Source organism: Biomphalaria glabrata, chromosome 5, assembly GCF_947242115.1.
Source record: "Biomphalaria glabrata chromosome 5, xgBioGlab47.1, whole genome shotgun sequence".
NCBI lineage: Eukaryota > Metazoa > Mollusca > Gastropoda > Planorbidae > Biomphalaria > Biomphalaria glabrata.
In genome coordinates this window covers 13813049-13835784 of record NC_074715.1, presented here as the reverse complement: position 1 = coordinate 13835784, position 22736 = coordinate 13813049, and the positions used below count along the sequence as shown (strand labels likewise).

General features: G+C 35.2%; 1 protein-coding gene across 1 annotated transcript in view; it reads left to right on the top strand.

The window, feature by feature from the left end:
• Positions 1 to 19614, top strand: part of LOC106061450 (uncharacterized) — a 33656-nt gene extending 14042 nt beyond the window's left edge. Inside the window, exons 16-29 of the mRNA XM_013219603.2 lie at positions 2124 to 2249; positions 3071 to 3215; positions 3588 to 3619; positions 4095 to 4161; positions 4264 to 4390; positions 4876 to 4939; positions 6148 to 6279; positions 6679 to 6803; positions 7332 to 7537; positions 8456 to 8531; positions 11121 to 11203; positions 12576 to 12822; positions 13568 to 13741; positions 17885 to 19614. Of these exons, the coding sequence (XP_013075057.2) occupies positions 2124 to 2249; positions 3071 to 3215; positions 3588 to 3619; positions 4095 to 4161; positions 4264 to 4390; positions 4876 to 4939; positions 6148 to 6279; positions 6679 to 6803; positions 7332 to 7537; positions 8456 to 8531; positions 11121 to 11203; positions 12576 to 12822; positions 13568 to 13741; positions 17885 to 18281 (2001 nt within the window). The 3' untranslated portion in view covers positions 18282 to 19614. The remainder of the gene's footprint in view (positions 1 to 2123; positions 2250 to 3070; positions 3216 to 3587; positions 3620 to 4094; positions 4162 to 4263; positions 4391 to 4875; positions 4940 to 6147; positions 6280 to 6678; positions 6804 to 7331; positions 7538 to 8455; positions 8532 to 11120; positions 11204 to 12575; positions 12823 to 13567; positions 13742 to 17884) is intronic.
• The last annotated feature ends 3122 nt before the right edge of the window (positions 19615 to 22736 follow it).

Genomic DNA, 22736 nt, shown 5'->3' with positions numbered 1-22736 from the left:
AATCTCACTATCCAGGCTCTCTGCAAACTGCACCATACACCACCAACTTAAAGAACTTGACAAGTCAGGGCTCCAAAATAACGTAAAGGTTTAATGTCCATAAATAACAGCCACTACTGTACAATTGGCAGCACGTAGAACAGTACAAATAGCTCTGCGATAACAAATATCTCTCCGATAACACCGTTCCGCCGTATCAAGTCTTTTGCGCTGGCCTCTCCGTCTCGTTCCGGGCTTGCACTGGGTTCAACAGTTCGGGACTGACTTCACACACTTGGGCTCGTTGTGTCGGACTCGATCACAGACCAAGATCAAGACGCCGTTCGTCTCAACTGTACTTGACAGTACTCCGCACTGAACCGTCGTAATGCTCCGTACAGAACCACACAGTTGAACTGTGCTGTAGTCGACCGTGTTCTGAACTCCTGTCGTGAACCCGCTTTCTGAACCTTGCTGTATTGAGCCCCTTTTCTCGACCATCTTGACTGCGACACCTTCGCTCTTATATAGGGTCCCTACTGGCCTTCTCGAACCGGACAGAACGCCCCTCGACGTTTCTAGGTGGTCAGATGACTATAACTCTCGTGACGCTCCTGAGCTCTTGTTCACGTCGGCGATCCTTCCCGAACTGTCCTGTTGACCCTCGACTCGGCTGACAGTCGTAACTCGTCACGCTTGACCGCTCGTCTAGCGCTGGCCTGGGGCGATTTGCGTCGGCTGACTACACACACACCACTACCCCCATCTGTGCCACCACCAGGTTTATAACAATATATATATATATATATATATATATATATATATATATATATATATATATATATATATATATATATGAGAGAGAGAGAGAGAGAGAGAACTCCAATACAGCAGTCCACTAGAAACATATGCCCTTTCCTTCTCAGGACTAAATTATATTGTTTCTGTTGAGACTGAGAGGTTCTTTCTCAAGCTGTAAGCTGTAAGCATAGACTGTCAAATCATTATGACCTATGATAATAAGCTACTAATGTTATGGTTCCATGCAGTCAACTGGCCAGCAACAACATTTGCATTGTTAATTAACATTTTCAAACAACTATAACCTACTCCAATCTCAGACTTTCTTGACTCCATACAAGAAGATGCTGCAAAAAACAAACTTACTGAACAATGTTGACTCAGGGCCTAGTAAGTTTTCCCACATTTTCAAAGTGTCACTTACTGTAAACTACCTGTACATAAAGTTTGTACTCATCAGACACCTGTCCCTCGAGATTCAATCATGCAAGGGACATATAGTGTAACATGTGTGTGAAATACGATCCTTTGGTCATATCTGTTTTGTTTTTTTGACAGAAAGTTGTTGACGTTGTGATAGTGGTTTATTCTTTGTGACATTACCGGTATTGGCAAATTAGTTTAGCTGCTTACTTACTTGTCACAATTGATTACTGGTAAATTAAATATTCTCTGCTGCATTGGTACTATTTTTTTTCTTGAGGTTAGTAATGAAATGTTCATAAAGTTTTTCAATGTACATTTCACAACCACACAGCAAACTATAGTAGGTATAAAGACCCTCCAGTATGTCCATAGTTATGATATGTTTGTGAGTAAAATCCACTTTGTAAACCCTGCACCTTTGTATACCCTGCACAGCTGCCATTTGTTTGTAAAAACTTGTATAACCTGTGGGCTATATGCACTAAAAAAATACAGTTTTTGTTGTATAATCTTAAGAAACTTACCCCTAGCATTGCTGGGGCAAGAACAGTGGGCACATTCAGAATCTGAGGGAAGTAATGGCTGAGTGTAAAGCACTTGACTTCCAAACCGAGGGGTCCTGGGTTTGAATGTCAGTGAAGACTGGGATTTTGAATTTCTGGATTTGGGATAAGTCCACCCAACTCTAATGGACACCTGACATTAGTTGGGTAAAGTAAAGGAAGTTGGTCACTGTGCTGGCCACATGAGACCCTCATTAACCAACTTTCTAAAAAACATGACTTTTACATATTTCATTAGTATTTATATGGGGACAAGCATTATTATAAACAAATTCACCTATATTCAGTATATGGCTATATTCAGAACTGACTAAGCTTCTAAGTTTCTATATTAATATCTTTATTTATATACAGAATGAACTTCCGATGAGACAGGCCCACAAAGTTGTCAGAGAAAGGATCCAGGAGGCTATTCATAAAAGAATGGATGTTATTGACATTAAAATGGCAGACATTCCTGTTGGAGATCGATACCTTGCTGTAACTTAAACATTTCTATCAGCCTCGGGTTTAAGATATTAACTTATTTATAGCTTATCAAAAATGGGTCAGAAAAGTGCAAGAAAGAATCAGCTCCTATGCAAGCAACGTAGTTTGAAGATTACAATAATAACAAAAATCCATTCATTTTTTAAAATGTCAAATAAGCATTTTTCTATAACTTTTCAAGTAACAGCTAACATTGTATTTAGAGTTTGTACCAAGCTTATTTAATAATTAGCTTATTTGTATCAAGATTATTTCATAATTAGCTTATTTGTATCAAGATTATTTCATAGTTAGCTTGTTTGTATCAAGATTATTTCATAATTAGCTTGTTTGTATCAAGATTATTTCATAATTAGCTTGTTTGTATCAAGATTATTCATAATTAGCTTAGTTAAAATAGCTAGGATGTAACAAAAGAATAATTCTTTGGTAACTTTTGCTACTGAAACAGTGATCCAGAGCAAAGTACATATTCAAGTATCTGGAACATAATTGGCGATAATTAGCTGGCTCTTTTTACTGCATTTTTGCAAGGCTTAAATGAACTCGTTTGAACACATTATTTCTCCCACTTCCCTTTCTTAAAACAATTTGTAAACTAAATAGTGGTAATCAATTAATTTTGATTGATATAAAAAGGTAAATAAATCTTACAGTATTGAGAGAGATGGTTCTTCTTAGATAAGCTTTGTTTTTTTTAAAGTATTTTTTATATGGCTACTATTAAATGCTATATTGTTTTTTTAATTTTTATATCCATTTTTTATGATTATAAAAACAACAGATTTACCTTTTTATCTCTTTTATTCTAGTTATCTGACTGTCTGCCAATCAGACCTCTCCATTCAGTCATCTGGGCCTCAGAGTTTCTTACAAAAGGGATGACCATACCAAAACTAGACCCTCCGATTCTAAACCCAGCCAGAGAAGCAGCTAAAACCAAACCCCAAGAGCCTAGTGAGTTTGTCTTTTTTTTAGCCTGATTAAAATGCTGTCTTGTTGAATCACTGATGAATCCCTTCCTTTCTGTTCAGGGTTTGTGGAGCATTAAGATTATATAGGCCATGCTCTTCTCCATTTATGCTCACTTAGAAACATGTAACTCTAAGAACTAAGCTTTTCTGTTTTGTATTGCAAAGGTCAAGGCCATGGTCTATATTTTACTGTACTGAAAAAATATTCTATTTTACAATTTTTATTGTTAGCTAAATGGTGAAACATTGTTTATGGAAAAAAACAACTGAATGAATATTGATTTCCGTCATAAATTATATAGGCTCTGTATGTTTTAATTTAATATTTTTTAGTTTACTTACCTTTACATTTCAGAAATTGGTGACAAGCTGTTGTTAGGACCACAGGTTTGTTTGTTCTCCTAGTCTTAAAAAATTGACAAACATGTAAGATATTCATAGTCTATAAAAGACAGATAAAAATGTGTATAAGATTTAGATCCTTTGATAAAGTTTATTTATATTTATACTCTGTAGTAACTTATCAAAATCAAGGATAAAATTTAATTTACTTTTTCTTATCATTTTAGGATTTGTTTATAAATTAAATTTATTTATTGAAAATTTTTTTTTATTTGAGAGGGAACTGCTGAATTTAAAAAATGTAAAAAGGAGAATTTAAATACTGGTTCTGAGATTATTTTGTGTAAGGTTTTCCCAGCAAGCTCTAAATCTAATGGGCTTAGTAGATTTTAGAAATATTTAGATGGAAGTGATTTCTACTGGGTCAACGATATCTTTGTTGCTAGTGCTATACAACTTAATGTACAAGTTGAACATAGACTATGAATTGAAGTTGTATGTTATTTTTTTTTTTTTACAGGTCATTGGTGACATCACAATGCTTCTGAAGGGGGAGATAGCTCTGGCTAAAATTGATGGTGTTCCAGGTATTACAACTCAAGAAAATTGTGCAAAAAAAAATTATTCTAAAGAGGACAGAAATTAAAGTTAATGTATTTTGAAAAATGTTTTTCATATTTGTTTATCAGTTGCCAACGGCGCCATTGAGAGCAAGGTGAAGGACAGCGAGGCTCACTATACTTATGTTGATTTAAAAGCTTTATGCTATGCCACTGACATAGGAATGTGGAGGCCTAAAAGTACAGAGGGAGACAAGTGAGAGATTCAGTTTTATTCAGAAAGTTGTCCACCTAAACCTAATATATTCAAATTACCATTTCAACCATGCTGAATTTATGAGTACTATTGCAATTTCACTCATAGTCAATATTTTCTATACCTTTCTGATTTAGCTTTTTCCCATATGACTGTTACCATATATAACAGGACTTCCATATAACTGATATACAACATGAATCCCATATAACTGATATACAACATGAATCCCATATAACAGATATACACTATAACTCCCATATATCTAATATAAACATGACTCCCATATAACTTATATACAACATGACTCCCGTATAAATTATTTACAGCATGACTCCCATGTAACTGATTCACAACATAACTCCAAGTCCAGAACCTGTTATGCATTTTTTTGTTTCGCTTTCACCAACAACACACACCAACAACTCACACCAACAACACACACACTGTTAGGCTAGTCTTTCATGTTTTGTTTTTAATTTCAGATTCACCATTCACACAGTTGACCCCCAGAGTGAGAAAACATATATATACAAAGAGTTTGATCCGGTAAAAACCTGATTTTCTAATTATTGGTTAAGATACTTCTAAAGGTTCAGGTCACATAGTTTGTACTACCACTCTTGATAAAAGAATTCATAGTATTTCAATATAGTGCAGGTTATTCGAGCATGAATTTCATTGTGAATAGATACATCCACACACACCACAGGCACATTTGTTACATATATAAAGGGTACAATTCATAAAAATGCCAAAATCCTTCCCCCCTATTCTTAGATAGTTCGTTATTGCTAAACTAGCCAATTATAAAGTCCAAATGCAGATTTGTTGCATGTGGAATCTCTTTAACTCCACAAATGAAGCTCTTACCATTATAAAGCTGGATAAGCCCATTTCTTAAAAAAACAACAACCTTGGTGCTGCTCTCAAAAGCAAAAGAAAGATTAACTATGATGCAGAGCATAGAATCTAGCAAGAGGCTAGAAGTTATGAAGCAATAGGTTAGATGTTATGATAAAGCAACAAGGTAGAATCTAGGTAGCAAGAGGCTAGAAGTTAAGAAATGACAGTAGAAATTATGAATCAAAAGGCTAGAAGCTATGAAGCAAGAGGGTAGATGTTATGAAGAATCCAAAGGTTAGAAGCTATGAAGCAAGAGGGTAGATGTTATGAAGCAAGAGGGTAGATGTTATGATGAATCAAAAGGCTAGAAGCAATGAAGCAAGAGGGTAGATGTTATGAAGCAAGAGGGTAGATGTTATGAAGGAAGAGGGTAGATGTTATGAAGCAAGAGGGTAGATGTTATGAAGAATCAAAAGGCTAGAAGCTATGAAGCAAGAGGGTAGATGTTATGAAGAATCAAAAGACTAGAAGCTATGAAGCAAGAGGGTAGATGTTATGAAGGAAGAGGGTAGATGTTATGAAGGAAGAGGGTAGATGTTATGAAGGAAGAGGGTATAATCTAAGAAGTGACAGTGCAAAAGCTAAGAAGTGACAGGGTATAAACTATGAATTGTGAGCGTAAAAGCTAAGAAATGACAGAGTAGAGGCAAGTAATGTCACCATGTCTATTTATGTCACCTTGTCTATTTATATAATGTCACCATGTATATTTATATAATGTCACCATGTATATTTATATAATGTCACCATGTATATTTATATAATGTCACCATGTGTATTTATATAATGTCACCATGTCTATTCATTTAAAAAATAATGAAAAAAAAAATGGTTGTTTCTCTCTACTTTAGGGTCGTAGAAGTTCCAGATTCAAACAAAGTGCAAGATTCAGTTTCGTCAGCATTCTGAATGAAGACAAACCTACTAATTCTTGGGGATCCTCAAATAGCAAGGCTGAAACCAAACAGAAACAACTTCCCAATGTAACTCCTGCTTATATTTCTAAAACAGTTTGATAACAGAGCTCATTTTTTAGATTTGAAAGCTTTCTTATGATATTTATACATTTCAATAGTTTTCTAATCTGTCAATAAAAATATCATAATGACATTCAGAATAACTTTGAAAAATAATAAAAGAATAAGTTATGCAGCCTGATATTTTGTGCAAATTATTTTTTTAAATGTTATGTTTGTATTCTTTCCTGAATTAAAAAACAAAATATTGATGCACTTATTGAGATTCAAAGAATTGATTTTAGTTTTTCAGTTTGACATTCAGTTTGACATTTTCTTTTACATTTTGTTTCTGATGAGAGTTACGGAACTTAACAAAACCTTTAGAGCTTATTCTTATTTGTTAAAACTTTTTTTTTGTTTCAGTTCTATTCTCCTGAGAAACTTTTCCATGAAAAGTCTTTAAATGATGGAGTAAGTTCAGTGAAGATGGGGGATGAAAGTTTGTCTCATTCAGATCTGCAGCAACCACAAGATTTCAATCTAGAGAGGTACACTGTGTAGAGAAAATATAACTTAAGCTTAGATTTAATTGAAGAAAGTTGCTCTAACCAGAGTCAATCTCAGGGCAATAGATGAATCATTTTTGTGACACTTTATGTCTCACCATCTTTTTCCCTTTGTAACTTCTCTTGTGACTAAAAAGGTCAATCCTTGATGCACATGAATCATGATTAAGTGCTAAATCACACATAAAACTTGAGAGCACACCTGAAATTATTTCTATTTATTCTTTTTTAAATAATTAAATTCAGTAATTTATTTTCATTTAGCCAGATAAAAAATTTTTGCAAACAAAAAAATGTTTCATTAAACCTCTAAAATAGTTTTGACTTCTCAATAAAAGTATTTTTCCTTTATATTAGGAGTATTACAATTATTAGGATTGGGCAGGGTTTATTCGTAATGAAAAATATTTGCATGCCAAGAAATATTTATATATGTTTTAAATGAAAATAATAATAATAATCATCTTAATCACTATGCAGTGAAAACATTTCCAATTTCTTTATGAACAGAAACCTTGTTTCCATCGATGTGTTTAGTGAACCACTTCATTCAACACAAAGGGAAGTTAGTAGTGAAGAGACTACAGTCAGGAACCAATATGTCGACAGCAATTCTCATTCTAAAAATATACTAAAGGAACAACAGAATTTCTTACCTAACACAGCAACCAACAATGAAAATACTAGTTTGGAAGAAAATGCAGTTTTTCTCACAAGTAAGCTTCTATTATTTGTCTTCATCTTTTTGTCTTTAATCATAGTACATTCCCATAAGTTATTATTTAGACTAAATATAAAGGTATTTTTTAAATAGAATAAGCATTATTTACTTTAAAGAGCTGTAATACTGATTGAAACCACAATAGTTATTATTCTAAACTGCAAGAAAATGAACAGATGCAAAATAAAGTTGTTCTGACAAAAATTTGTATGAGGTCCTTCTTTCCTAATGCCATTAGGGTATGAAATGGGTTGCCTGAATCAGCCAGGAAAACCGATGACTTAATGAGTTTAAGTCTCTATTTGATATGCAGAACTAGAGGAACACATTTTTAGGGTGTATTTATCATCTTTTTTAAAAGAAACTCTGTGATTTATATAAAATAACTAATGAAATATACTGATATCATCTTATATCATATTAGATAAAGGTTATATTTCATATTGGTTTGGTTTGTTTTTATTGTAATTATAATAATAATAATAATTTTATTTATAAAGCGCTGTTTACAAACAAAATGTAGGCTCAAGGCGCTGTAATAACATTGCAAACACGAACACGACAGTAGAAATAAAAAACTAATCTAAAAAAGTTTTAAACAAGTAGGTCTTAATGTTCTTCTTAAAAGTGCTGTAGCATGTTGTCTGTCTGAGATCAATGGGGAGTGAGTTCCAAACCTTTGGAATAATAACAAGGATGAGATTGTAATAAAAAAAATCGATATGGTTATCACTGTTAACTTACAGAATCTGAAAATAAGTCTTGAAACTAAGCTTATATGATTCTTTTAATATTAGATCAAGACCATTCAAAATGATAAGATTGACTTATAAGCTTACATAGCCAATATAAATAGTCTTGAATATAGTATTTTGTTATATGTATAATATTTGCATTTTTTTGTTTGTCAAAGGTGTGAAAGACCAGGAAGAAGGAATGTCAGATGGACACATTCAAAATACCATGAACCAGTCAGCAAATAGTAATATGTAAGCAATTCTAAACTTCTAACCTCAATTTATAGCGCTGAATGGACAGTTAAGTTTTGTTTAATTTTATAGAGTCTGCTAAAGAAAATACATTTTGGAGGATGACTATATGACAAAGGCAATCTTTTTTGTTGGAGAGCCAAGAGGTGGTCAGCGTAACAGAGGGGTCCCCCAAAAATACCAGCTTAGGTGTCAGTTTACTTTGACATAAAAGAGAGCACCAAGCAGCATGTGGCTACTGCACAAGACAGCTGAACAAGACAGCTAAAGATCTCTTGCAACTGTTGCAGGATATACTTTTGAGACCAAACAGAAATGTACTGCTGAGGACAGGCATATACAGTCACCAGTGAAAAGAAAACTTAAACCAACCTCCAGCAGACATTTGTTATGTCAGCACTGGATGTGACAAAATATGTAAATCACAGCTTGGACTATTTGGCTACAAGAAATACTGCACTCCTCATTTAATCTTGGGAGTTGAAGACAAGCTTTACAATAGTGATTATAACAATAAGGCTAGTCTTCGAGTCCAAAGATTAGTGAGGAATGCAGTATTTCCCATGGCTGCACAGTCCCATCTGTGACCTACATATTTATCCACATCCATTGTCCGCAGGTGATCGATTTAGATTTTCTTTTTGCCTTCTGCGTTTGTCCTCTGCAGCAGATTTTCTTTTGGTCTCAAATGTGTATCCCGCAGCCTTCGTCAGTGACCTCCAGCTGTCTCATTCTGAGGCCGCATGCAACCAGGTGCTCTCTTCTATGTCAGCCAAGGAAAGTTGAAGCCTAAGCTGGTCTTTGAAGCGTTTCCGTGGGGCGACTGTTCGTCAACCACCTTTTAGCTCACCAAAAAGGACTGCCTTTAGTATACGTTCGTCTCCCATACGGGATACGTGCCCTACCCAGCACAAATGTCGGACCAAAAGAAGTCCCTCTATACTGTCCATACCAGCGTTCGCAAGGACATTGCTGTTTGTAGTGCGGTCTTGCCACCGTATGTCCATATAGTGATTATAGATTATTACTTTCCACATAGGAAATCAGCCAGTAAAACCAACGACTTAGCAGAGTTTAAGTCATTGATTAACATACATGACCATTTTGACACATGAAATATGTAGGACATAATTTTTTTCTTTTTTGAAGTAACATCTGTAGTATATAAGATAAGAATTTTGTTTTGTTTTCCAGAAAAAGTAATAATATGTAGCTTATTTTTTTTAGGACAAATATCAGTCCCAGTTACCTTTTAGTTTGTATAAGGACTTTGATCTTTACCTTTGTAACTTAAGAAAAAAATATTATGGATGTTACTTTACCTTACCAGCATAGCATCCAAGGTTTTAAATGTATAGCTAAGAGATGGGACACAAAGCAATATAGATGAAGACAGGTGCAGATTAGACAACGGTTTTATCTACATTAGGTGTAACTAAATATGCAAGTTGCTACTGATTCTGTGTTTGTTTGTAAATGTTTGTAAAATGTTTTACATGTTTCGGATGTTCCTTCAGAGTTGAAGATAGTTTACTTCCTAGTCCAAACCTCCCGCAGGACGACGGGGGATGGGAGCGGGCAGGATTTGAACCCTCGACCATCGATAAATCCGAACGACAGTCCAGCGCGCAAACCTCACGACCAGGCAGCCATGTAGTCATATGAAATTCAAATACTGCATTCCTCCTTAACTCTGGGACTTGGAGACAATATAGCATTATTATTAATGAAAGTTAGAAAGTTTATGTACTAGGAATGTGCCATAACAAGATTTATTTAATGGCTGGTTACTAAATATGTTGCTAAATAAAATTGTCTATAAATGAATTTTCAGAAATTCAGATTTCTGGTATTTTTGTATATAAAATAAGATATTAGTTATGTTTTCATTTTTTTTTATCTTAATTAGACTATTGATCAATAAGTTATTGTTTCATGTAATAATACTTCTAAGATCTATCTTTTGGTAGCATTACTTACTTTCCATTGCTATTACTTTTATTGACCCTTGACCTTTCAGTCTTGACCTGTCAATCTTGGGTATTTTTGTGTGTGTATGGCTCCTGAGGAATAGTAAAAATAGTTAATTTTTTGGGGCATTTTTACTGCATGGCTAGAAAGAGTTAAATTTGCAATAAATGCACATGGTATGTCTCCAACCATCTTCTGTTGTAAATGCTCCTTATGTAAGATTATTACAATTTTGCCTGCATTTCTTTTTGTGCTTTACTTTTGACTAGAATTTTATTTTTCTGCCTTTCATTTGGTTAAAGGCTCAAGTCTGATGCACATGAATGTTGGACAAAAGTTTAGAGAAAGCTTACAGTATATAAGCAAGAGGGTCATTAATTATCATTTTTTGAAATAAATAGCTCAATAAAAAGCAAACAATTTTATCAATCCATAATAGTTATATGTCCCTTAGAACTAACACATTTGTCTAGACTTCTTGTATTTTAAATTTTCAACAATTATGAATCTGAGGAACACTTGCATATGAATCAGATGGAATTAAGTTCATCAAATGATTTAAAATAGAAGTTTCCCTATTAAATAAACTTTTAATGTTTTTGTTTGGTCACACTTTAGCTCCAAGGTCTCAAACTTGTTGAAAGAAAACTACAGATTGAAAGTAGCTGGCAGGCCCAGACCTATGTCTTCAAAGTCCACAGGTATTTCATTAGGCTATACATTTGCTGGTCTGTAGCATAAAATAATATTGGAAGTCCCTTGGATCTTGTAGTCTCAAAAAAGTGATTTTTTTTCAGTACCAAATTAACAAAATATACTGTTTTATTTTAACCTAGGGTTTCTTACTCATGACACTTATGCCTGTACTGTTAAAGATTTCGTCTGCATTTGTAGCTGTGACATAATTTAGGCTCTGGGATTTTGGTCAGCTCCTAGATCCAATAGAAATCTTATGATTACAATTGTCTTCGTACAGGCTTTTTTTTTACCTTCTCTTCTCTCCCTTTCCCATGTGTTACTGACAGATATGACTGACTAGTGGAAGTATTTTGAGCACGAGTAGAAGAGAAAAAGATACTTTGAACATAAATACACTTGTTGTTTTCAAAAATAACAAATATTCTTTCAATGAGAGAATTATGAAGGAAGATTTTCAAAGTGCATTAACTCTTTTTCTCCGTAATTATTTACCACATTCTGGTGAAATCAACGTTGGTATCATCTGTTAGGAGAGAAAGAGTTAAAATGTTTTAGTCATAGATTTTCATTTCATTATTAGATTTCATGCTCCAATGGCTTTTAAGAAATTCAGATTGTTATTTTGTTATATATGTAATAAGATATTAATATTTTCATTGTTTCTGATCTTAATTAGACTATTGATCAAAATTTGTAACTTATTGTTTCATGTATAATATTTCTTCTTAATTTAAACCTTTTTACATGAAAGTTTCTGAATTCATTAAACTAATCTATTTTTTTTCCAGCTGGTTCTCAGTATTAAGGGGTGGTTCTATTCTTTATATATATTTTTTTAATATATATTTTTTAAAATTAAATCTTGAAAAGCCTGTAAAATTCATCCTCATTCTTGGTAACTTCACAGTAGGGTGAATATAAATGATGGTTGTGATTTACTATTATCATTATTGTAATAGATTGAATGTGGATTTATGTATGTATGTAATTCATGATATCAAATCAATAAACCAGATCATTTCCAGGTCATGTACCAGAGAATGGTGAAAACATGTCGTCACTTAACTTTCTAAATCCAATAATGTACTTATAACTCCTGACACTATAGTGGTAATTTAAAGTGTTTGACTTACAATTTATGTGACACTATTTCCATGTGGAAAAAAAACAAACAGCTGTGAATTATGTAATATAAGTAATGCATGCATTAAAGATAATGAAACAGCTTTACCATCCCCCGCCCCATCAACAAACAACAACAACTCAATCTCTTTCTCTTTGTTGTATTTGAGTCATAAACACACACTTTTAACTGAGTTGTTTTTGTTTGCTCAAATTTTTCTTGAGCTTTCTATTGTCTCCCTCTCTCTACAGGTTTGATGTTTCCTCCACCGCAGAGACCATCTTCTCCTATCACTCGTAACAACACCAAAAGTTTTGTCCTGAGATTAGCAGACACAGACAGATGGCTGGCTGGAGGACGGGATTTGTACTGGGAGCAGCTCAAGCAAAGACCAAAGTCTGGCCACACACCAGGATGGAAAGAAGGTTTGCCAGCTAGCATGAGGAAGCCAAGGCCAAAATCAGCATTCACGTCATCAGCCATATATTACCCAAGCAAGTAAGTCAGCTGTAGGTGTATCATACACATTTGAGTAAAAATGGAAAACTTCTTTTATAAATGAAATAAATTTCATGAACAAATATTTTCAGGCTTTTAATCTCAATGAAGAAATGAACAAAATAAAAATGAAATGACAAGATGTTAATGAATAAAAAAATATATATTTCAGCTTCAAATCTACTGTTCTCACCATTTAATTATTCAAACATGGTTACATTTCTATCAGTCCATTTCATCAACAGTGCCTTGATTTTATACATCCTCAAGCCATCCATCCTTCTTAAAAACATCCTCAAGCCATCCATCCTTCTTAAAAACATCCTGAAGCCATCCATCCTTCTTAAAAACATCCTGAAGCCATCCATCCTTCTTAAAAACATCCTCAAGCCATCCATCCTTCTTAAAAACATCCTCAAGCCATCCATCCTTCTTAAAAACATCCTCAAGCCATCCATCCTTCTTAAAAACATCCTCAAGCCATCCATCCTTCTTAAAAACATCCTTGTCATCCATCCTTCTTAAAATCATCCCAAAGCACAAATACACACACACAAACCATAACACATATAAGTATTAAATACTAACAGTTAATATTGATTCCATCTTAATTACTTATTTCTTTCCACCAATTTTTTTATTTTTTAAATTACTTTTACTTCTGCAACATTTTAAGGATTCATTGGTAATGTAATGGTAATGTTACGAATGAAGACTCATCAATTAATTTCTTGTAATTCTTCAGTTCACCTTGTCACAATGTGACATTTGTACCATCCTGCTCCAACTGTCAGAACACGAGAAACATGGAACAAAGTATTAGTTTCTCTGATTTTAAGATTGACCAGGAGACTTTAGGTCCAGCATATATCGGATTTGCAAATGGTTCCAGTCCAATTGACTTTGATAACATTGACAGGTGAGTTGAGTACTGACAAATCATTTTTTTTTTATAGCTTTTATACAGCAGCTCTTTCCCGCTTACAGCATGCTCAGTGCGCTATGGTCCAATCTGTTTCCCGCTTACAGCATGCTCAGTGCGCTATGGTCCAATCTGTTTCCTGCTTACAGCATGCTCAGTGCGCTATGGTCCAATCTGTTTCCTGCTTACAGCATGCTCAATGCGCTATGGTCCAATCTCTTTCCTGCTTATAGCATGCCCAGTGCACTATAGTCCAATCTCTTTCCTGCTTATAGCATGCTCAGTGCACTATAGTCCAATCTCTTTCCTGCTTTACAGCATGCCCAGTGCACTATAGTCCAATCTCTTTCCTGCTTATAGCATGCCCAGTGCACTATAGTCCAATCTCTTTCCTGCTTTACAGCAAGCCCAGTGCACTATAGTCCAATCTCTTTCCTGCTTATAGCATGCCCAGTGCACTATAGTCCAATCTCTTTCCTGCTTTACAGCATGCCTAGTGCACTATAGTCCAATCTCTTTCCTGCTTACAGCATGCCCAGTGCACTATAGTCCAATCTCTTTCCTGCTTACAGCATGCCCAGTGCACTATAGTCCAATCTCTTTCCTGCTTACAGCATGCCCAGTGCACTATAGTCCAATCTCTTTCCTGCTTTACAGCAAGCCCAGTGCACTATAGTCCAATCTCTTTCCTGCTTTACAGCAAGCCCAGTGCACTATAGTCCAATCTCTTTCCTGCTTTACAGCATGCCCAGTGCACTATAGTCCAATCTCTTTCCTGCTTACAGCATGCCTAGTGCACTATAGTCCAATCTCTTTCCTGCTTTACACCATGCCCAGTGCACTATAGTCCAATCTCTTTCCTGCTTATAGCATGCCCAGTGCACTATAGTCCAATCTCTTTCCTGCTTTACAGCATGCTCAGTGCGCTATGGTCCAATCTCTTTCCTGCTTATAGCATGCTCAGTGCGCTATGGTCCAATCTCTTTCCTGCTTATAGCATGCTCAGTGCACTATAGTCCAATCTCTTTCCTGCTTATAGCATGCTCAGTGCGCTATGGTCCAATCTCTTTCCTGCTTATAGCATGCCCAGTGCACTATAGTCCAATCTCTTTCCTGCTTATAGCATGCTCAGTGCGCTATGGTCCAATCTCTTTCCTGCTTATAGCATGCTCAGTGCACTATAGTCCAATCTCTTTCCTGCTTATAGCATGCTCAGTGCGCTATGGTCCAATCTCTTTCCTGTTTACAGCATGCCCAGTGCACTATAGTCCAATCTCTTTCCTGCTTATAGCATGCTCAGTGCGCTATGGTCCAATCTCTTTCCTGCTTATAGCATGCTCAGTGCGCTATGGTCCAATCTCTTTCCTGCTTACAGCATGCCCAGTGCACTATAGTCCAATCTCTTTCCTGCTTATAGCATGCTCAGTGCGCTATGGTCCAATCTCTTTCCTGCTTATAGCATGCTCAGTACGCTATGGTCCAATCTCTTTCCTGCTTATAGCATGCTCAGTGCGCTATGGTCCAATCTCTTTCCTGCTTACAGCATGCCCAGTGCACTATAGTCCAATCTCTTTCCTGCTTACAGCATGCTCAGTGCGCTATGGTCCAATCTCTTTCCTGCTTATAGCATGCTCAGTGCGCTATGGTCCAATCTCTTTCCTGCTTATAGCATGCTCAGTGCACTATAGTCCAATCTCTTTCCTGCTTATAGCATGCTCAGTGCGCTATGGTCCAATCTCTTTCCTGCTTATAGCATGCTCAGTGTGCTATGGTCCAATCTCTTTCCTGTTTACAGCATGCCCAGTGCACTATAGTCCAATCTCTTTCCTGCTTATAGCATGCTCAGTGCGCTATGGTCCAATCTCTTTCCTGCTTATAGCATGCTCAGTGCGCTATGGTCCAATCTCTTTCCTGCTTACAGCATGCCCAGTGCACTATAGTCCAATCTCTTTCCTGCTTATAGCATGCTCAGTGCGCTATGGTCCAATCTCTTTCCTGCTTATAGCATGCTCAGTACGCTATGGTCCAATCTCTTTCCTGCTTATAGCATGCTCAGTGCGCTATGGTCCAATCTCTTTCCTGCTTACAGCATGCCCAGTGCACTATAGTCCAATCCCTTTCCTGCTTACAGCATGCTCAGTGCGCTATGGTCCAATCTCTTTCCTGCTTATAGCATGCTCAATGCGCTATGGTCCAATCTCTTTCCTGCTTATAGCATGCTCAGTGCGCTATGGTCCAATCTCTTTTGTGCACCAGTGGGGAGAGGGGGCATCTGGAAGGTTTCTGTGCTGCCTTTGGGCACTTAACAAATACAACTCTGCTCAAGTTGGGATTCAAACTTGAGCCCTCTTGTTAGGCGGCCAAATCATAGCCAAGCGCTTTAGGCCTCTCTGCCATACACCCCATTTCTTTGATATGATTAAACACATTTATTTTTGTTCGTAATGATGACAGATAAGTTGAACTGTAAAATGTTTATTGTTATTATAAGATTCTTGATTCTGGTGAAATGGCTATTAATTATAATTATTTTTCTGTTGTAGACATTGTTTATGACATTAATCAAAGAGGTCAGATGAAGAAACCAGGATGGATTTTTTTTTTTACTCTTTACAATGTTTTCCTGCTGCTTTTAGGCACTGAGCAAACACAGCTCAGTTTTAGCAGAGAATTCAACTAGCGCTCTCTTAATAGGTGGAGGCGCGGTGGCTGAGCGGTAAAGTGCTTGGCTTCCTAATAGGGGGTCCTGGGTTTGAATTCTTGTGAAGACTGGGATTTTTAATTTCAAGATCTTTGGGCACAGCAACCAACCGCTTTCACTTTCCCCAACTTAAGTCAGGTACCCATCAGAGTTGGGTGGACTCAAGGGCATCCTTAAAATCCCAAAATTAAAAATCCCAGTGTTTTCACCAAAAATACTTTAAAAAAACCTGTTTCACAAAATTCTGTAAGTGTATTTTTTATGTATTTTATATATTTGCTTGGTGAGATTTAGAAATTAGTTTCTAGTTTGTTATGGAGGAGAGTTGTAGGGGGTGGGGTGGAGAGAAGTGATACTTGAATTAACAAGCTGGTCCAATTCAATGTGATACTAAAATCAGCTGACAAAAATAATGTAAAGATGAGCATTTAAATTTTTATTTCACATATTGTTTTAAGTAAGAAAAATGGGATGTGGTCCAAGGCAAAATAAACAATATACAGTGGAACCTCGAGATACAAGTTTAATTCATTCCAGACTTGAGCTTGTAAGTCGATCTACTCGTTTCTCAAACAAATTTTTCCCATATCAATAAAGTAAACCCAATCAATTACTTCTAACCCTATATAAAGTCCCAAAGTGACCTAAATGATGAAAAAGACTTAAATTGTTATGAATTAATAAATGTACATGAAAAACGTATACATAAACACTAAAATAAATAATGAAATGAGAAATGCAGAAAAAGATATCAATAAAATGTCTGTTAAGCAATGGTCAATGTACAGACTATTATCTGAGTGACTGACCACCGCGGCAGAGTGTGGGTGAGGAGGAGGGAGGGGGGCGGAGGACGACTGCACAGAACTAAAGCTACGTAAACAACACTTCATTAACAGCATCAACAAAACAACACTGCTTCGTTTCAATGGATATCATCCTCTTCTTTGTGTCATTTGACTTTGCACTTGTGTTAATTTTCTTGGGACCCGTGATGCACAGGAATAATTCTGAATAAAATGACTAAACTCGCTAGCTACAACAGTCACACTACTGAGACGAGCCTTTTTTTAAGCGCTGTGATACATGCGAATGGTCGAGATCATGGTGTACCCACACTCTCCTGTTTTTGTCCAAGTAGTGGCTGAGGCAACTTCTCCCCATTTTCCAGTGCTGGCTATTATGGTTCCTATTCCATACCGATTTTGCATGTATATGGACGATATGTTTTAGCTATTGAGCTTGACTCGTAACTCGAATTGTCGCTTTTAAACGAGCAGAAATTTCACTCTCAACGCTGCTCGTATCTCAAATTACTCGTATCTTGAGCAGCTCGTATCTCGAGATTCCACTGTATAGCCTGGGAATGAATCGATGGGTGAAGCCAGTGGGTAATACTAGTATAAATGAGTTGAGTTTCTGTATTCTCTTTGCCACAGAGACCAACTGTTTATTGAAGGCTACAGAGTTCCAACTGAAGGGGAGGCAAGCAATAAAAGAATATTTGCTCAAGATTTGATTCAGTCAAACCTTTATTCTCAATACTCATTGGTTGACATGACTCCTCCTCCCAGTGGCAGACTCACAACCAGACATGTTCAGTCTGCTAAAGAGCGAACCCCAGTGTTTAGAAAAATATTTGCAACCAACAGTTTGAGCAGCCTTGATGGGAATTCTGCAGCAGCAGTTGATCTTGCTCTTCAAAACAAAGTACGAAAAAAGGATTTCGAAATGTCAAGGTCACAGACACCAAACAGAATGGCTAAGTCAACAGGAAATGAGGTTATACAAGTGTATATTGAAGAAAGAGCAGACAATTTGAACTTGGTTGATTGAGAGGATACATGGGGATGCTAAAATTTTAAATTGAGTTTTAGAATGGGATATCATTTGGTCATCCACCTCTTTTTGTGTTTAATTAATCTATTTAATGACAATCACAAATAGAGCCTGAGATTATTGGCACATTCCCTCTATGCTAAAGAAATACTAATTTATCAAGTTTTCATTTAGGACACTACCTGACTCTTTGCAAGAGAAATATAATGTTTAATTATAAGTTATTTTTTTGTTTGCTAAAGAAGTGCATATGATTGTGAATAAATCCAAACTGTAATTTTATATGTGTTGTTGTGGTCTGTGATACTTTTACACACTTAGCAAGAGTCTTATAGTTTAAATTAATTTAATACATTCGGTCAGCAAAACTTTTTCATTGTTAATGTCCACAGCTACTTATCAGATATCATTCCTGACTAGCCAAACAGGTCTTCAGTCTTGTCTTTTTTTCTTCAAGTTTGAAGACCATGTTTTAAGTTGAAAAGAAAATTCTCTTGAGTTATTTTTATCTTATAACAACAACAAAAAATTTCTTCCTTAGTTGTTCTTTTTTTTTTTAAATGAAAACATAAAAAAATAACTTTCAACTTCAACATTCGTCCAAAATAGAATTTGCATTGCTTGTTGTACATTTTTACATGAACTGAATCTATATTAAATTATAAGCAGGTATGTTTTTCTTATTTATGTAAGGGACTTAATGCACTGATATAATATTACCAAAAGAATGAATATGTAGGTTGTCTCTCTTTGACTCACCAGTATTAATATTTGTTGTATAATGGTTATTGTTTTTCCCCTCATTCTAGTAGACAGTTTTTTTATTTTAAAATTTTCATTGGTTTCTTGCATTGTATGATATACACTTCACATGACATGTTTAAATGAAGCTGTGCTATGTATAAATGTATATATTTTATAAATATTATGTATGACACATAATGCCATAAGACAAATCTCCCCAAGGATAATGATTATCATTACTATATGAGAGAATATGCTCCAATTAATTTGGGCTTTTACACTGACTGGAAGGTTAAAGCATATGTTTTGCAGTTGTCCCCCCCCCCCCCCCCCCGTGAAAAGATAGATTTTTCCACACTAATAATTTATAAAATGAGCATGTTTGTAATGTTACTGTTTTAAAAAAAATTTAACAGAGATATTTTTTATAAAAATCAATTTTTTAAATTGTAAATAGACAAATATATTTTTATGCAAATATTAATTCATTGTTTTATTTTTATATCGATGTTGTGCTCCTATGGATAATTGTTTTCAATATTGATTGCAATAAGATCCCAAGTACAAATAAAGATATTTTACTGCACGATTGTATTAGTGTATTTAAGTTGTTGTTAAGTTAACCAAAGTTGGGTTAATAAAACTCAACAAACTGATGACATGGACCTCCTTCCTTGTCTATTCCCACTACAAAATAGAACAACTTTCATTGGTCAAACCTTAACACTGAACTTTAACAGCAAAACATTTGAGAACCATTGAAATTAAACTTTTCTTTGATGGATCTCAATAAGAAATGCATTTGAGAACCACTGAAAAAAAAAAGGTGTTGCTGAGATGCATAAACCACATGGCCACCTACCAAGGGTGTTTGATTCCTGACTCAAGGTTAGTTGTATAGGCTCAGCATGGAAACCTTCTCCCCAGATGCTCACAAAAGAGCTTGGGCCAGAGCCTTCTGTTCATGTTACAGTATGAAACACTCAAACAAGGTAAATTAAAAAAAAAAATTTTTCTTTGATAAAACTTACAAATAAATTGAGAACCGCTCACTTAAAAACTTTTCTATGATAAAACTTAACAAGAAATACATTTGAGAAAGACTTTGATAGTACTTGATACCCTTTTTTTTCTATATGAGAATCACTGAAATAAAACTTTTTCTTTGATGGATCTAAACAAGAAATATATTTGAAATCTAATGATCAATATTGATCATGCTTTATTATTACATAGTTATCAATATACACACACTACTCTAGAGTGCTTGCTATCACTACAGTAAATACGTCAGTGGTGCTAATTTCTCCTGGAACAGACAACAAAATCTACACTATGAAAAATGGTTGAACTGCACAACCTTTTATGTCCATGTAATAATAAGAGAATTATAAATATATAAAATTAAGATCTTCAGGACTAACTGTAGTGAAAGTTTACAAACAGCCCTTAAAAGTAAAATTCTAGTCAGCCATCACAGTGGCGCCTTTATAGCAAAATAAGTTCTTACATTTATCGAATCCTAAGACTCGAATATAGCACATTCCACGATTAAATTACATTCTCGGAAATCGATACTTTTGTCGAAAATAGTTAACATTGAACATCTCGTTTGGGTGCTCAAAATGAGGTGGCAATAGTCGATGTACACAATAACTTTCAAAATGATGCGTTTGTTAACATTTGCTGAGCGATGTGACTAGATATTACATCGCCACCCCTTCACCCTCGCCCTTCAGCTTTGTTCCTGCAACTTATCAGCGCTTGTTATAAGCTTAAACTTTAAACTGGAGAGTTCCTTTCCACGCTGACATTAAACAAGCCGAACTGTTTACATGAGATGCCCTAGTCTCAAATTTGTTTTCTTGTCTCCTTTCTTTCTCTCTCTCTCTCTCTCTCTCTCTCTCTCTCTTTCTCTCTCTCTCTTTCTCTCAGGTTATCATCATGTATTTTTAAAATTGCTTTTATTCTGTTTTCCCCTTTTTTTAAAATTTTGGATAATGTAAACTTCTTTCTCCTTCTATTCTCTTTTTCTTTCTTCCTATAATCTTTTTTTTTCTATTTTCCTCTGTGTCTTTTTCTGCCTTTCTCTATCTCCTCTCTTTCTCTCCTGTCCTCTCTTCTCCTTTTCTCCACACTCTTCTCTATTCTAACTTCTAATTTTCTCTCTTCTTCTCTCTTTCTCCTCTCTTCTCTCTTACTTCCTCTTCCTCTCTTTTATACACTCCTGACTGAAAAAGATCTTATCTTTCTATAGTTTTATCTTTCTTTCTTTCTTTTCTTTACTTTCTTTTTTTTTCTTTCCTTCTTTTATTTCTTTTCTTTCCGTTCCTTTCTTTCCTTACTTTTTTCCTTTCCTTTCTTTCTTTCTTTTCTTTCTTTCCTTTCTTTTTTTCTTTCCTTTCTTTTCTTTTTTCTTTTCTTTTCTTTCTTTTCTTTCTTTCTTTCCTTTCTTTTCTTCTTTTCTTTCTTTCTTTTCTTTCCTTTCCTTTCTTTTCTTCTTTTCTTTCTTTCTTTTCTTTCTTTCTTTTCTTTCTTTCCTTTCTTTTTTCTTTCCTTTCTTTTTTCTTTCCTTTCTTTCTTTCTTTTCTTTCTTTCTTTCCTTTCCTTTCTTTTCTTCTTTTCTTTCTTTCTTTTCTTTCTTTCTTTTCTTTCTTTTTTCTTTCCTTTCTTTTCTTCTTCTTTTCTTTCTTTCTTTTCTTTCTTTCTTTTCTTTCTTTCTTTCCTTTCTTTTCTTCTTTTCTTTCTTTCTTTTCTTTCTTTCTTTCCTTTCCTTTCCTTTCTTCTTTTCTTTCTTTCTTTTCTTTCTTTCCTTTCTTTTTTCCTTTCCTTTCTTCTCTTCTTTTCTTTTCTTCTTTTCTTTCTTTCCTTTCTTTCTTTTTTTCTTTCCTTTCTTTCCTTTCTTTTCTTTCTTTTCTTTTCTTCTTTTCTTTTCTTTCTTTCATTTCTTTTTTTCTTTCCTTTCTTTTTTTTCTTTCTTTTCTTTTCTTTTCTTTCTTTCTTTATTTCATGTGTTCAATGTATTTCAATCTTGATTTGAAACAACCCCACGGAGAAGATTTGTAAATCTAAATGATCCTTTAGGAAACAACTGATTGAAGAGTTCCGCTAATTGAAGACTTCATTGAATAACGTCAGTAATTGATAAGATAAAATAAAATGAGCCAAAACTAGTCTCTCATTAAGTTTGGAACATCCAAGTCTCTCGGCCTGTACTTTTGACTGCTTTATGACACTGAGACCTGCAGGCTAGAGAGAGAGAGAGAAGTTTTGCGTTCATGAAATGTCAGGAAATAGAGAGGCCTCAGTCTACTAGCAGTAAATGAGGAACTATTTATCTTGACACACATCTAAACATGCTGATAGTTTTACTAGGCTAACGCTGAGGAATTGTCATTTTTCTGTCCACGAATCTCTATCTCTAAGTTCCCTTTGTCTCGACTCGGCCTCACTACTGATAGCCAGGACATCACTTCAGGTAGCCAGGACATCATTTCTGGTAGCCAGGACATCACTTCCGGTAGCCAGGACATCACTTCAGGTAGCCAGGACATCATTTCTGGTAGCCAGGACATCACTTCCGGTAGCCAGGACATCATTTCTGGTAGCCAGGACATCATTTCTGGTAGCCAGGACATCATTTCTGGTAGCCAGGACATCACTTCAGGTAGCCAGGACATCACTTCAGGTAGCCAGGACATCATTTCT